Source organism: Lissotriton vulgaris, chromosome 11 (genome assembly GCF_964263255.1).
Source record: "Lissotriton vulgaris chromosome 11, aLisVul1.2, whole genome shotgun sequence".
Lineage (NCBI taxonomy): Eukaryota > Metazoa > Chordata > Amphibia > Caudata > Salamandridae > Lissotriton > Lissotriton vulgaris.
The window spans coordinates 955,225,911-955,243,232 of NC_141699.1; the positions used below are offsets into that span (position 1 = coordinate 955,225,911).

General features: G+C 42.6%; 1 protein-coding gene across 1 annotated transcript in view; it reads left to right on the forward strand.

Moving 5' to 3' along the window:
* Positions 1-936: 936 nt before the first annotated feature.
* Positions 937-17,322, forward strand: part of LOC147683745 (nicotinamide N-methyltransferase-like) — a 68,704-nt gene continuing 52,318 nt past the window's right edge. The window contains exon 1 of the mRNA XM_086944904.1: positions 937-1,156. Coding sequence (XP_086801030.1) covers positions 937-1,156 — 220 coding nt within the window. The remainder of the gene's footprint in view (positions 1,157-17,322) is intronic.

Genomic DNA, 17,322 nt, shown 5'->3' on the forward strand with positions numbered 1-17,322 from the left:
CAGCAATCAGAGAAGTGTAACTTATCTGGTGGACCTGACAAGTTCACTGCTGCAAGGTCACCTGACCCCAGTGCATCAACATGAGTTTCCAGGTTCAAACCTGAATCTGGACACATGTACTGCAAACTAGCACCTTTGCACTCCTCCAAATAGCTCCATATAGGACAAGATGGGATTGAGGAATTTAATTTCAGCAAAATGTGATGATGTACAGCACCTAAAAAATAACTACATTGTGCATATTGCATTTGGACGTGAAACGTGGGGTTAATGATCCTGCAATTGTGACATATAAAATGAACTGTGAAATATATACATCATCAACACTTCAACAAAAGAAGCGATAGAGAGGAAGGGTTACAAAATCTAAGCAGCACTCATTTGATGGAGTGCGACAATAATCCAAGCTTTTGATGGATAATCAAACCCTCACACAGTGGCTTAGTAAAGATGCCACAGGCCCTAGTGCACGGCCCAAAATATCCCCACCCCATTCCTTTATTTGGTCAAAAAAGCTACACTTGGGAATCAGTGGTCTCCTCACACCCCTTTTCTCCGGTGCCACTGCACCTGCTGCACTTTTGACAACTACACTCCGGACTTCACATGTGGCCAGTACAGAAAGGCAGCTCATTTTGCTTGTGTGGCTTTTGTTCTGAAGGGCCCAGAACACGCTTAAAGGAGTGCAGTGTTTGTATTTACCATGTTCCTATAGTTAGATTCATCCCTTGCTTTGCGCAGCACCCAGCAGGATGTTTACTACAAGAAAGTGCCCAAGGGAGCAAAACATCATTATGTAGGGGTCGAATTTAACATTTCAGCTCACACAGACTAGACACAAACAGAAAGCGCAATCTTCAAAGAGCACAAAGCAAACAAGAAAGCAGAACGTGGGAACGTAAGCAAACTCCACCAGTGGGATATAACGGGGCAAAAATGCTCACAATGCATAGCACTGGCGGCGTGGAATTCAGAGTCACGGTCCACCAACAAGTCTATAGTCAGAACATGGAGCCGGGCTTAACATGGACATCTATCTACCAGAAATATTTTGATGCTGAGAAGGCTCTTACCGAGTACTATACTGCAGACTCGGAATTCACGGATGAATCAGTGATACAGCCAATGAGACAACTTGAACAACTCTTGGCTTCTGGTAGGTACCGCACACAGTATTGCTATAGCATGTTTTACTTATTTATGGATTCAATGTTGTGAACACGTTTTTCACATATTTAGGTGTGTCCAATAGGAGTCTGTTTATTTAAACTGTTGATTTGAGTTTAATAAAATACACCACACACAGACACTGAAATATTCTTTAAATGAAACTTATACAAAGTCTAGTATAAGGCACATTTTTATTTAAAAAAAAATCTAAACAATTACAGGTGATCAACAGTGCAAGACTTTAAATTGTCAGCAAACATCAATTACTTGCATACCTGCTATATATTGCCCAGTTTTACTAACATTTGCTTCATGGCAGCTCCACATTTTTTGGCTCAGCCTGGATGCAAAATGATAGTTGGCACTTACTAACCCACGTAAGAGCCGACTTGCGTCCCCTTACATGGCTTCCTAAAGAAAATGTAACGCAACACAGCCCGTTGAGCTGCATTTTATCACACTGTGGCTTGGAGGTTGAGCATGGATGGATCTTGGGCATTCCCCTGATTTTGGCGCACTCCGAGATTTACTAAGCTAGAAATTCTGGAATTGATCAAAATGCCACACCAGTGAGGCATAACAAGGAAAAATATTTTTATTTCTCCTTGTTATTTCCTCTGCATCACACATAGAAAGAGGAAATTGACTTACAAGGATTTTTTGTGTGCAGGAAGCTCTCCCTTCCTGCAGAAAACCAATCCTTCCCATTACTCAGGCACCCTTGCAGCATAGCGCATGGGTGCTTGCATTGGTGCTAGGCAGCACAGAGTGCACCAGCAAAAGGAAGGAGTTGTTCAGTACCATATTTCTTCTGCAAATCAGGTGGCCATCTTAAACTGGCCTCAGTGCCCATAGGAATGGGCTATTCCCAAGCAGTCACTGAAATAATTCAGTAGTGCACTCCCCCTATTCGTCTACCCCTCATTTTAGCCTCTTAGCAGAATGGAGTGCTCAGGTCAACATATTTACACCATCAAGTACCTCCCTAACCTCTAAAAAAAGCAGTGAAACATTTTTAACATTCGCTGCTAAAAAACATATCCCGAGACACCAATATCAGACACCCACCACTCTCTATACAAGGGCTCTTTAACCAATGACATAATTTTTTACACAAAGAGAAGAGCTTAATGGAGGAAAGCATTCTACCCCCTGTTCTCTGTTTCCTCATCAAGGAAAACAGTGCACGGTCTCAAGATCTCTATCATCCCCTCCGCGCTTTCTAGGGCATCAGCTACAATCCACAACACACAAAAAAGATAGGTTAGGGTCAGAGGCCAAAATGTAAAGACTAACTGGAATATGTAGCCCCAAACTAACATGTACATACAAAATATACTCCAGCGTCTAAAAGATAAGAGAACAAAAAGAGGAAGTTCTTACTAAGAATCAAAATTGTGAAATGGCAAATAGACATAAAAATGTATGTATATGGATTCCCATCATTCACCAAGCCTGGTGATCAGCTTCATCATTTGGGTATCCTTTGATGTGAAAAATGACAGACTAGCTCTATAAATATCAGAGCTTTCGTATGTCAGAAAGGTATAATTACCAAGATGAGCAAGATAGAATATGTGGGAACAAGATTTTTTGAAAGATTTTTTTAATGCAGTGCAAAATGGTGGGGTGCAAGAATATAAAATTGGTGCGTGAACAGACTAACAATTTTTATTCGTGTCAGTCACGATCAAGGATTAAAAACGTGAGTGCCAGGACCAGTTTTAACAAATAGCTGTCCTAAGCCGAAGTGGTCAACATGTTTCAGCACTTTAAGGCAAGAGATTAAGCCATGTGCTTTCGTCAGGACCTCTAAAGACAGAAATACAATTACTGCTATTTACAATACATCAAAAAGGATATGGTGTGAATGTAGCATCTCACAATCCCGATTTCCTCTTGATATCTTCAATTTTCTGAAAAAATAAAGAAAGAAAGAAAATAGCACAAAACACATATGATTCTTAGAAAAGAATGACCAAATAGTCTTCTCATAATATGTGGCCACAAAGCGTTATGCCATCATATATGCCCCTGAATGGTGCAAAACTCCATCTTACCTTTGTAATATGGAAGACAAAACCTCACCCCTCCTGGCAACGGCTCAGGATATAGGAGGCACCGCTCTAAAAAGAAGAGTACACCAAACTAAAATTCTTGTGGTGTATCAGACTTTTTCATTAAAATCAGTAACAATTATCCACAGCAGTCAAACACAAAACCAAATAGGCATTAGATACACTCTCATTGTATTTGCATAGTTTGACACTGATAATGGTGGGTATAAAACAAACCCAAGGGTGCCTAAATGCAATATGCTCAAGAACATACACTGCAGCTATATATGTGCAGAAGATTCAATCAGGTGAATCTCAAATGTTGGGGTGCACCTTAGAGGAAAAGTGCTGTTTTTTCTTATGAATAGACAAACTGTATTACCCACAATACATTGACCCCTTAGATCTTGTACTGCAAGTGCATTATGAAACAAGCTGTTATGGTGATCTACGATGTCGTATCACCTTACACGAGTCATAGATCTTAGCAATAAGGAAAAACTGTATTAACCCCTTGTTTCTGGGCAGTATATGCATAAAGGTTCAAGCTGTCTCAAAAACAACACTGTTTCGTGTGCTATACAAACTAGTTTTAAGCATTTCTATTCTGATCCCGTAATTCCAACATGCGCGGCGTATTAACAAAGTTTCCCAACACAGAGAAAGAGAGAAACCTCCGCTTACCTTTCCGTTGGTACCTCGGACGGTCAGCAGAGCCGTCGGGGAGGAACCGAGCGGATGGGCGACCGTAGTTTAATGTCCTGCGCACGTACGGCAGGCTTCCGGGTCCCGAATAGAAATCTTGCGATACCGCAAATACCGCAAGACTCTACTCGGAACTATAAAAGAGAAGGGACATGCAGTACAAAGTGGGCCCGTACAGGTAGGAGCTTGTAAAACACAATTTGTACACAAAATTTGTACACAAAAAAGAGCTACAATCACCATCTATCATACTGGGATCATTCTCTTGCAATGTTATGCCCAAAATGTTATCTTGCTCGACAACATCTTTCCGCTCATCAAAGATAAATTCCTTCATCCTTTACCCCCGCCACAGGCACCCCTAACTCCATAATTCCCCCCGAGTCCATGCCGACATCCCCCCTTGGCACTCACCTACAAACCCATCTTTCCATACTCCCACCCCGATGCCAGGAGATATCCAAGCTTTTGAGAACCACACCCATAACTCCTACATCACTACACTTTCACCTAGGATCCAAAGAAGTAACTTCCCTTACAATAGTCCCCCAATCAATAGGAACCCTCACATGCCCATAACCTCGATGCACACCCTTCCGATACATACCTACCCCCTTTGTTTACTTCCCCCCTTTGTCTACTTCCACATTTCCGGACAGCCAGACTCGTAGTTCTCACTACGCAGATGCAGACTACTGCTACCCTCCAATCCACATCCCAAACGCTTCCACCCCCCTAGACCACATTATTAACACCCCTCCCACATCAGACCCTAGGCTAGACGAAATCCTACTTTCACTACAATATATCAAACATGACCTCCATAAGCTACGAAACCTGATCATACAGCAACCCAAGATCAGACGACATGCGGTTAATAAGAGCAGGATCCCATACAGCAAAAGCCCCACACCCCAGCACCAGTTGCAACTACTATCCCCTAATCAACCGCCCCCAAGATAGAGAACATTTTCTTACTGCAATTCCACAACGCGTCCGATCCGCAGGAAGAATACTCTATCCGCTAAAGATATACACTCCCTACTCATCTCCTACGATCCCCCCCACCCCGCCAGTCCACAGTAGACCTGAACAAGCAGAAGCAACCCTTCCTAATCAAAACTCAACTCAGTACACACAGAGCCCCTAATCACAACTCCAGAGGTATAACCCTGGAGAATCTTATATACATTCCATTAACACTGGAACCTCCAATGACCTCCAAGCCGTGTACCAAATGCATGCTACTAAACTGTACATCAGCCTCAGCACATGCAGATGACATTGTTGACCTTATACTCACTCACGAACCGGACCTCCTAATCCTAACAGAAACTTGGCTAAATGAATCATCCATGCCGATCCTAGACATACTGGTCCCTCCCAATTATGACATTATGACATCACCAGACTATATAGACCTATAAGACCAGGAGTGGTATTGCCTGCATACACTGGAGCAGCCTCTCAGTGAGCCGCTCACCCTCACCGGATCTTTCCTCATGTGAATATTGTTGCCTAGATATCACAGATAATAACAAAACAATTTATTTGCTGCACACATTTTACGACCCAACAGACGATAACCTCACCTTCATCGAGCAATTCATGGGTATCGTGACCAAACATACTGGTCAGCAAAATATCCAAATATTCCTTGGTGACTTCGCTCTCCATTGGAATGACCCTAAGGACCTGGCAGTAAATTGCCTCAAAACATTCCTTTCGGACCTTGACCTCAACCAAATCTGCAATAGCCCCACACATGTCAAAGGCTTATCCCTTGACTTGGTGATTGCCAACCCAGAGGCCATTCAGCTTAACACAATCCTTCCCTGTGATTAGTCTGATCACCAAAATATGGAAGAGCAACCTAAAAAAAACTCCCTCACAGACCTATTCACTTCCGCCAGTGTCAGCCTCCTGCTTCTCCCGGAAGACGTAACAGATGTTTATGCTTTGACACAACACTACTTTAACTCCATGACCATAATTTTAGATACAACAGCACCTCTACAACTGAAGGGGCTCTCCACAAAAGAATCTAAACCTTGGTATGATGATAGACTCAACGAGAACAGACGAGCCCTAAGATTAGCTGAACGGAGATGGAGGTCATCACCATCCACTGACCACCTTAAACTTCTCAGATCCTCCAGAAACTTGTATTATAGAAAGATCAGACACTCAAAAGCTAACTTTTTAAAAAATCAACAAGACCAAGCCAAGAACAGACCCAAGAAAGTATTTGAACTAGTCAAAACTTAATCTCTTGGCGTAGCTCACCCTCACCAAGATGGTCTATGTTCTCCACCCAGCTGCAAAGAATTTTCTTCCTTCTTCAAAATAAAGACCGAACTCCTGGAAACAGACCTACTTAAGGCCTCATTAGCTCAGACTGACTCTCAGAAGGACATGCCATCTCACACGCTAGCAACCCCAAGTACCTGCACAGCTAAGCTCACCCTAAAAAACAACACCTCCAGGGCCTCCTCCACTACCTACAGCGAAGAAACAATCCTAAAAGTACTCCCGTCCTTGAACCCCTCTAACCACTTCTCTGACCCCCTCCCTGCTAACTACCTCAACGAGAACAGACGAGCCCTAAGATTAGCTGAACGGAGATGGAGGTCATCACCATCCACTGACCACCTTAAACTTCTCAGATCCTCCAGAAACTTGTATTATAGAAAGATCAGACACTCAAAAGCTAACTTTTTAAAAAATCAACAAGACCAAGCCAAGAACAGACCCAAGAAAGTATTTGAACTAGTCAAAACTTAATCTCTTGGCGTAACTCACCCTCACCAAGATGGTCTATGTTCTCCACCCAGCTGCAAAGAATTTTCTTCCTTCTTCAAAATAAAGACCGAACTCCTGGAAACAGACCTACTTAAGGCCTCATTAGCTCAGACTGACTCTCAGAAGGACATGCCATCTCACACGCTAGCAACCCCAAGTACCTGCACAGCTAAGCTCGCCCTAAAAAACAACACCTCCAGGGCCTCCTTCACTACCTACAGCGAAGAAACAATCCTAAAAGTACTCCCGTCCTTGAACCCCTCTAACCACTTCTCTGACCCCCTCCCTGCTAACTACCTCAAAGATCTCATACCGGCGCTATTGCCACTTTGGACAAAGTTCATCAATGCTGCCTTAGTTTAAGGAGTTATTCCTCATATTCTCAAATCTGGACAAGTTTCCCACATCCTGAAAAAAATGACGACGGACCCCACTGACCTAAACAACTACCGACCAATTTCCAACATCCCAACTCTGGCTAAACTCTAAGAAAAATGTGTTCTCATCCAGTTAGACAACCACATCACCAACTTCCACCTGCTCACTAAATTTCAATCTGGCTTCGGACAGGGCATAGTACGGAGTCAGCCATGGCCCGCATAACAGACGACGCACTAAAAAGCCCAGATCAGAACAAAGCCTGCCTACTCATCCTACTTGACTTATCTTTGGCAATTGATACCGTCAAACATGATAATCTACTAGACCTCTTGCAATACAGAAGGGGCCTATCAGGGTCAGTTCTAAATTAGTTTACCTCTTTCCTCCGAAATAGATCCCAGAGTCAAGGTCAACCAATCCCTGTCCAGGACTGTCCCAGTAACATTAGGAGTCCCACAGGGCTCCTCCCTCTCGCCTACACTGTTCATCCTATTCATGGAGCCACTCACTGAGATCCTCTACTCAGCTAATATCCTCTTTCACATGTCACAGACGACACACTATATTTAAAGATAAACTCTCCGGATGACATCAAAGCTCTCAATCTGACTCTACAGAAAACTCAGTCTTGGTTGACTGAAAACCACCTCAAATTAAACGCCCTCAAAACCAAATTCTTACTAATCGCCCGCCTAACCAAACAAACATCATACAAGAATGGCTTAAACATCTTACAGTGCTCAACTTCAGCCTCTTATTATAGATTCAGCAAAATCACTGGGAGTAACTCTGGACAGTAACCTAAACATGCAAAAACATATCAGTGCCGCAGCAAAAGGTGAAAACTTTCAGATGCCCACCTTGAGAAAATTAAAACCAATCCTCCCAGTAAACGACTTCAAACTAGCAGTCCAAACACTAGTAATTCCCAGACTAGAGCATGGTAGTGCAACTCTCTTGTTGTATTTCTATCTAGGACCCTAATTCGATATTCCCAATTCATGCCCTTATGTGGTTATAATTAATAATATCCTTATAAAGGCATAAGAATCATATCCATATTCAGTAATAGCCCATGCAGTCCAAAACACAGCACGGCTACTCCCATAGACTCCGAGAAAGCACAACGCATTCTTCAAACAAACCAAGCCTCCAGCAGCCCGGGAAAACCCCTGATTTTGTTTTGATTTGCACAAGAACTCCTGGAGTCCAGAAAGAACTGCTAGTTCTTAGTGACGTCTTATGTCCAACCTTACGTCAAACCCGGCACCTTTCAGGTATAAATATACCAACGTTGCCTTAAGCAAACACACAGTGGTTGGGAGCAGAGCGACGTTCGACTTGCCCGGGAGCCCAGCTGTTATGAGACCCGACGGAGACCGCCCCTCCCCTTGACACACTGAGAGAGACGCTGTCTTTTTCTCCAGCCGAGAAAATCCAGCTCCGGTGTTCCCAAGTCACCCTCGCGAGTTGCTGGGAGATCGAGTCCTGAGAAGCGAAATACAAGACCTTCTTCATTCTATGACCAAGGTACGGAACTGATTACAACGTTAGAGAGAATTCTTGATTCCGATACTTGGCAAAACTTAACTTAACTTAACACTGCAACTTACTTACTCCTTCCCACGTATTAGGCTTAGGTCAGGTACACTGGGGTAGGCGTATCTTAGAAGCACCAGTTGAGTTTGTTAGTCAATGTTTTTATGTATGTATATATTTTATCCATTTTAAAGTATCATATGGCTAAGAAACCATATCAATGCTTTTACAGTATTATTTCATAATACAACTTTTACTGTATGCACTTTACTTTACAATAAGTATTGCAATTGTGGCAATTCATTTCTCTTGCATGAGAAAGAAGCCTGCTCAATAAAATAACAACTTTTATTGAAAACGCCTGTCTCTCTATTTCTCGGAAAACTGGTGGAACTAAGCATGCACGACTGACTGAGTGAAATAGTTGTCTATTGTTTCACACGACTCTGAAGATACACTCTTTATTCTGGGGGAGCAAAGTTGTCATGTTTATGCGGTTGTCAGAAGCTAATCCCTTCTTGTCTAAATCAGGACGGGTAACCCTTTCCTGAAATTCGAGAAAGTTTCTAGTGACCTCTGAGCTAGCTGGCAAAACTAATTAAGTTTAACATAGTCAGTAGAGACCTAGATGACCTCAGTCCTACGTCTACACTGCTGTTATGTTATTCCAATGCGCAGAGCCTATTGGGAACATAGGAACTACACTACATGGCGCCCAACGTTTGGTAAGGCGATAAAACTAACGCAAGACACTAGAGTAACTCAGTCGTGCTTTTCACACAGACCCCTTTCTCCCGTAAAAACTCCAATAGACGTCTGGAGTGGGTGAAAGGTTAAATATCCACTGGAACTTAGTAGGATGAGAATCCTATGTATTAGTTCTTGGTTTAGTCAACGTTGAAGGATACAGTGTTCCAAAATATTGTGCACCTAATCTTTGTTTCATTGATACTCGCTCTGCAACAAAACATTTTTAGTCAAAATGACGGAAAGTGAAGAAGAAAGAGAAACATTAGCAGCTCAACTCTTAGAGGAAGACACAAGTCTCCAGCAAAGTGACCCGAATGCTATAATCATTCCGGTCAACATAAGAAGAACTATAATTTTTAAACTTATAGAAAATGGACTATCATCCAGAGGTGGTACGGTCATATTCGTGATAGAGGCTCATGAGTTTCCGCAGACAGAGGTATTCTACACATGGATAAATTTTCCATCAGCACACGCTGTGACAAAAGATTTCCACTATTACAAAATAGAGGAACCTCCGGATATATATACTCCTTTCGAGGACGTTGAAATCCCACTAACTTACCAAGAGCACCTGCTCTGGTGTAAAGGCGCCCTAAAACATCAAAATCACATCACCAGGCACGGTCCACTAGGTAGACTAGGAGCCACGTGGCCAGTTCTAGCCAGCTACACACCACATCCAGACATTGAAAACATGTCAGACGTGGAACTTTTCGCTTCCACGTCTGACATGTATTAAAATACATAGACAATTAGTCCAATATGTCATGCGGACTGCAACAATCTAGCCAGAAATTAACATCCCACAACTGACCTCTCATCAGGGGAATACAAACAAAATTACACCACAGAACATACAATCATGTCTGGGTAAAACACCCATAAAACGGGAACAAATTCCATTCTGGTTAGCTCAGAAAATACCTCAAATAGAGGCAGCATTTCCCAATACTACACCTCATGGAAAACACAGGATTCTGACTATCTGCCTCCCAATGGGGGTTGCACCACATGAGGAGGACTGTGACACTTGGGGCACGGTCTTTGCTTCCATCTACACAAAAACACATGGTGTTCCGTCTATAGCGGTAATACCAGATGTACTAAGACAAATTCAAAACGAATACGGTCCAGAACCTGCCTTAAATCTGGGTATGAAATTACTAAAAGACTTTAAACAGGTCTCAGCTGTACTATTGGCCAACATGTAAATGTAAATGTAGTTGAGCTTATATAATAGGAGAAGCAGCATGTGTGGCAATCCGCCAGAAATTGAAAGAAACAGATATAACAGACCAACCATTTGAACTTGCCAGAATTATAGAAAAATCCTATGAAGTGCTAGGAAGAGATAGTTTGGGTGGGAAACCGGTAAAACCCCAACTAACTGAAAATCCTGAAAAAAGATTTATTAAAAATAATTTAAATACTCCAAAAAAGGGTTGGGAGGGTAATAAACAATCCACTCCCAAGGAAAAACTTTTCCAGTCCAGAGGAAGGTCACCTCAACGGAGAGAAAGATCTCCAGGCCGAGGAGGCAAGTCTCCCCTAAGGGAACCCTCTGAGAAAAGGTATAACCTTAGAGATAGGGATAAATTGAGAAAACCTGATAGATATCAAGATATTGATACACGTCCATCTCGATCTTTTCAGACTTCCTCACAGAAATCGGAAAGAAGAGGACGTTCATAACAGAAGGAAGAGCACGTCAAGTCCAAAGACAAAGAACCTACTCATCAAAGTAATAAATCCCAATTTCCCAGAAAAAAAGGTAGCAAGTATTAAGATTAAACATGCCAAGGATTCTGAGGACACAACTGAAAAACGGAGAGTGGGCTCAGACAATGCTAGACAGCGCAGCAGAAGTGAAATAGCTCGCAAGATCCTGATGAATCTTCTGGAGACAGTGGACACGAATGAATACATTCAGGTGGAAACTGCAGACACACGAGTCAGTGTGCCCCATAAACTATATGAAATAACATTACGCATAAAGGGAGATAAAACCAGGAAAATAAAAGGTCTCTTTTGGGACATCCTGTTAGCTGAAAAAGACTGGCTGCCAGAGTTTGTCAGAGAGTGCCCTCATGGCGAAGAAATGATTATGCCTGCCTTCTCTAATCACATTCCGATTCATAAAAAATACACATTGGCAAGAAAATGGGCCGTGGCCCAAGGCCCTGCACTATACAAAAATCATGTTGGATGGGATGAGGAGTCTCCTCCCCACAAAATCCAGTTAAAAAATCAACCCACTGCACAAAGGTGGTACCCTGTTAAACAAGAAGCTAAAAAGCAAGTCAGGGAGATCTTAGATCAACTTGAATATCAAGGGGTGATTGAAACATGCACCTCACAAATGAACAATCCTTTGTTTCCTGTCTCCAAGCCAGGCAATTCATATCGCCTAGTTTTGGACTACAGACATATAAATTCCTGCTGCAAAACTTTTGCAGTACAAAACTCACATAGTGCAGCACTAATAAATAACATTGTGCGCAAAAAATATAAAACGACATTAGATATCTCTAATGGATTCTTCTGTCAAGACATTGCACCAGAAAGCAGGTATTTGACCGCTTTCTCAATAATGGGGTCGCAAAAACAATTTTGCCGACTCTCACAGGGATTCAAGAATAGCCCAGGATTATTCTCAGCAAGGGTAACAGAGTTAGTACAAATATATGATGATGAAGCATTATCATATGTCTATGATATCTATCTTACAGATGATGACATGGAGAGTCGCTTAAAGAGAGTAAACACCATAATACTTGGGTTTGCATCAGAGGGTTACTAATTCAACTATAAAAAGTCAGGAATTGCCCATCTAACAGTCCTATTTTTAGGATATGAATTATCAAGTGAAGGCAAAAGCCTGGCAGACAACTTCCTAGAGAAGTGTGCAGTACTCCAAGCACCAAAAACGCTGAAAAACTTACAATCAATACTAGGCTTCCTGAATTTCGTTAGAACATACATTCTAAATTACGCAGAGAGGGTTAAACCTATGAATTAATAAGACCTGATTTCAAACCAATAAATTGGACTCAGAAACACACAGAAATTTTAAGATCACTACAAATAGACATGTTAGCTAAAACAAAATTGCAAACTCGCGACAACATACGCAACCTGGTAATCCGAGTCATCCCAGGAAGATGCGGATTCACATACCTGACCTCTAATGAGGGAGAAACGGTACCTATAGCTTACAAATCACATTTGTACACTCAAGCTGAAATGAAATTCAGCTCTACAGAAAAAATTCAGACAGCGGTTCAAACTGCTGTAGCAAAAGAAAGAGCCCAAGCTCGAGGCAAAAGAATAACTGTTTATACAGTAGAATCAGCGCTTGAGGCATTAACAGGTCCACACAATCTGAATACAGTGGCATTAGATCCGAAACGGATACAATGGGAAAATTCTCTTGCTACAGAAGACATGAAATACTATTTTGACCCGAAACTGAAAAAACTAGATGATCTAGAATATGAACAAGAATATCCTCTGCCAATCGAAATTCTGCCTCTGGAACAATATACCTGCGTAATCTATATGGACAGATTCGCACAACACTACGATGTAGATAAAAAATCCTACAATGCAGCGTGCGCGATTGTTAAAGGTCTCTGGCGCTCTGGTAAATTCTAACCGATGATTACCAAAAGTGAATCACTCAGAAACTGTTCAGCTCAGCGAGCTGAAATACGATCTTTAAAGGTGGCGCTTGAAAATGCTGATCGCGAATTCCCCACACTGATAGTGTGTGATTCGCATTTCTGCGTCAAGTCTTACAACAGTGACATGCAGACATGGAGTAAAAACGGTTACAAAGATTACACCGGTGCCACAATAAAGCATAAAACGCTTTGGGAACAAGTAGTTCTTTTAAAGAAAGAACTACAAAAGACTAACGTGATACACACACTGAGTCATCAACGTGATGGCATTCACGTTGCACGGAATTCATTGGCTAACACAGCCACAGTAGAAGCGGTTCAACCGGCTTCCGTCGCCACAAAAAAGCTTTCAGATAAACACATAGATGGGGAAACCATGCTGGCAGTAAAAGCCTCATTAAAAGGCTATTATGTAGCATTACCTCTCAACTATTTACTCAGTAATACATACATAATTGATGCAAACTCCGTTTCTTTTGCTCAAATCCCTGGAGTGGGGGATAGAGTAATTCCAAACATGAACAGGAGAGTTTTCTTGATTGAAGACGCACACAGGGGACTGGGTCCGAGGCACCAACAGATCTTGAAATCTCTAATAGAATTACAATCAGAATACTGGTGGCCGGGGATGAGCTTGCAAATCTACAAATTTGCAATGAATTGTCCAGACTGCAACAGAGATCGCAGTTGTGAACCAGACCAGACTATTGCCAGGACACCTTTATTAGAAAGCATCAGGCAATCTATAACGCAGAAATCCAACCGGAGAAACGCATCCCCATAATTATTAAGACAAAATTAACTTAAAAATGTAGACCACCAGCACTCGGCTGACGCCAGAACTGTTATAAAAAGATTTGCGAGTCTTTATCGGCACATACGCAATTGGCATGCTACATTCTGATCAGGGTCCTTCGTTTAGCTCTCGAGCTTACAAAGAGCCCATAAACAGCATGGGCATCGCATTGCGGTACTCTTCTCCCTTCCATCCTGAGAGAAATGCGGTAGTGGAAAGAAAAAAACGTGACATAAAGTAATCTATAACGGCGAGGGTATTCGGTTCGGGTGATGGGTGGGTCAAACATTTAATAAGTGTCCAACGTAGTCTTAATAACATGCCAAGAAATTCCCTAGGAGGTATCAGTCCATACGAACTATTGTTCGGTACTGGAATGATAATCCAGGATCTGGATCCTCAGACTTCAGTGGTAGAAGAAAAAACCTTTGATATCAAAGATCGTTTGGCTGTTTTAAAGGACTTGAATGAAACAAGAAAGAGTCTAAGTAACAAAAAGTTTAAGGCAACAACCACTGAAGAACCACCTGTCCCATCAAGACCTGTCTGGATTCCGAAGATTGGGGATCTGGTCAGAGAAAAGATCGGGGTAAAGAAGGAATTTGGGCCTTCTTACAGGAAAGCAGTACCTGTCTTAGCTGTCAGCGGAACAAGATCAGTAGTACTACCGCCACTTGCTGGTAAAAAGGAAAACAGAATTGTTGCCATCGATCTGGTGAAACCACAAACATGTGGCCGATAATAAATAGCAGGCCCAGTGGACTGCCAAGAAATAACAGAAGACCAAACTTTGCAACTATCCAAGAGGTTCAGACTGAGAGACTAATCACATTCGATAAACCTGCTGTAAATAACAAGGGACTATGCAACAAAGCCATGGAACTTGTGCCTCTTGAAACCCAAATTGCAACAATTTGTGATGATACACCAATCTACAACGATGTAGCATCAGACTGTACAAATGTAACAAAAGAAATTGCAAAGATCAAGGGAAATCTGGAAGCAATCCCACCAATTGACAGAACAGCATCTGGCTATTTTATCAACTTTGATGACTTTTCCGATGATCCAAGTGAACATGGAGACAAGCCAGCAACAAAAACTTTCAATGAGAAAATCACCGAGCTTTTACATCAACTAAAAGAAACATATCTGATTTCACCATGGATTGAATTTTGGACTGTGTTAGGTTTACTTTTTCTCCTGCTTTGGCTCATCATGGTTTTGATGGAAAATATAGTACAATGGACACAGCAAGTCAGAACATCAACTTGGTCTTAAAGTCTCACAGATCCTCTCACATTGAGAAAAGAGAACTATCATCAGTGAACATCACAGCCAATCCAATATCTGGTGGTATAGCATGGGACAGAACTGACTATGATATTTATTGCCCGATTGAGCTCTTGAAGTATCCACACCAGTTCAAGGTTTCCTTAAGTGACTTTGTGATACCAAGTTCTTTTTCTGATGATTGGGACTTTGAAAATATCAATAATATGATGTCAGATTTAGTAATGTCAGCTAAATTCACAGTGTGTATACAACAAAGGGGGACAGAATGGGGACAATATTTAAAGGGGTCCAGTGTACCTGTTCTAACAACATGTAACAAAAGAGTTGTACAAAGTTCCCCTGGGAAGCATCTTATAAAAGGGTCTCTCTCTCTAGGTTGACTGATGTAGCCGGTATTCAGGGAACCAGTCAGGTCCCTTGTCGAAACTAAGAAACCTCACACAACTAATAGGCTGGATGACTTGTTTCATTTAGCCCTTGTGCTGTTGTATCATTATCGGCTTCCTGCTCCTGCGTCAAGCTGGCGCTGCAATGCCTGACGGGTAACAACAAGTGTTACACTTTTGTGGAGATCTTTTGTTCCTTGCTGTAGCTTGATGATGTGTGAGGCACTTAGAAAAAAAAGTGGTAGTGAGCGTAGAGTGAATTTAAAAAGGGTTGGTTAGTCCACTAAGTAACCTTTATTCATGTGGTAAGCCACCCTATTAAAAAGTGCAATGAGGGGTATGGAGAACCAAAAATGAATTAGGTTGGTCTTGGTTCAACCCTCAGGTGTGGTCAACATGTTTCATGCCCTAAGGGCAATTCTTCAGGACCTAGTAGTGCTCATAAACTAATCAGGTGCCCGGAAAAGGGCTTTAGTGTATATAGTATACAACCTGGTAGGTCTATTACTGGGGCAAGCTGGTAGTCCCATCAGACCTAGGGAAGGAATAGAGGCATTAGATACAATCTGTTTACATTTCAAGTAATTTGTATGTTGCTGCCTTCCCAAGTTTAGATATATATAACATAACACCCGAGCATCAGTGGTATCTATAGTGCTCATTGATACACAGGTGAAAATGTGAAGAGAGAGAGATGTTGTGAGTGACTTAAGTGAATATGTGAATACAAATTGTTTTCGGGAGCATAATGGAAAACTAACTCTAAGAGGAAGTCTGTTTCTTTAGTAATACAAGGACTTCTAAGGTTAGATCATTGTTTTGCTTTCACTGAGGAGCCAATTACCCCCGGGTTTAGAAGGAGAAATGACAATAGGCTACTGCCTAGAGAATATTGTGGCTTACCATTGTAAACCCTGTAGGACCACGTGGCTCGTTCCTGTGGGGCCTGCGCTTTGCGGTAGTTACCTAAGGGATGTACGAATCAGGGGTCAAATGGAGACTGGACATTAAGAAAGGAACTTTGAAAAGAATTTTGTAAAAAACTTAAAGGTACCGCCAGCAAGCCACATGGAGAACTGTCCAACCAGGCTGTACCGCCCGGAAAGACATGCCGCGCGCCATGGCCCATGACGCTGACCGCAGGTGCCGCGTATCCACCCTGGGATCGTGGGAGGGCTCAATTGTGCCGGTAACTGGTAGGCGGGGGTCCCAGGTAGTAGCGCTAGCCATCCAACAACCAGCGCCAAGGGGCCAGGCAAGGGCAGCCTCCAGGAGGCTGCAGCCCGGCAGGGGACCGAGACCCATATGGTCTCGCTCGGGAGTCCGACACTCATCAGGAAAGGAGTCCTGAACCCGACCGCAAGGCTTACCTTAGAGGCGCGAGGCCACTGCCGGTCAGAACCTACCCCCACACATGTGTTGTAGAAACCACCGCCATTAAATATACGGCGTTTGCGTCTCTCTAGGGGGGCGTGTCCCGATGACGTCGCTAGTGGACCGGCCAATGAGGTGCCTCGGGTGTCAGGCAATCCCGAGTGGAGGTCAATAGGCTACCTGCAATGTTAGGGAGTGAGGGCAAAGTGCCTCACTAGAGTGGGGTGGCAAGATGTTTTAACTCTGCGGTATCTGGGTCCCAATGGCACGTAGTTTGGGATTCTGATTAAAGTATAATGCGTGTCAGTATCCGTGGTGGGGGGGGCGTGTCCTGATGACGTCACTCATAAATCGGCCAGTGAGGTCACAGGTATCAAGCG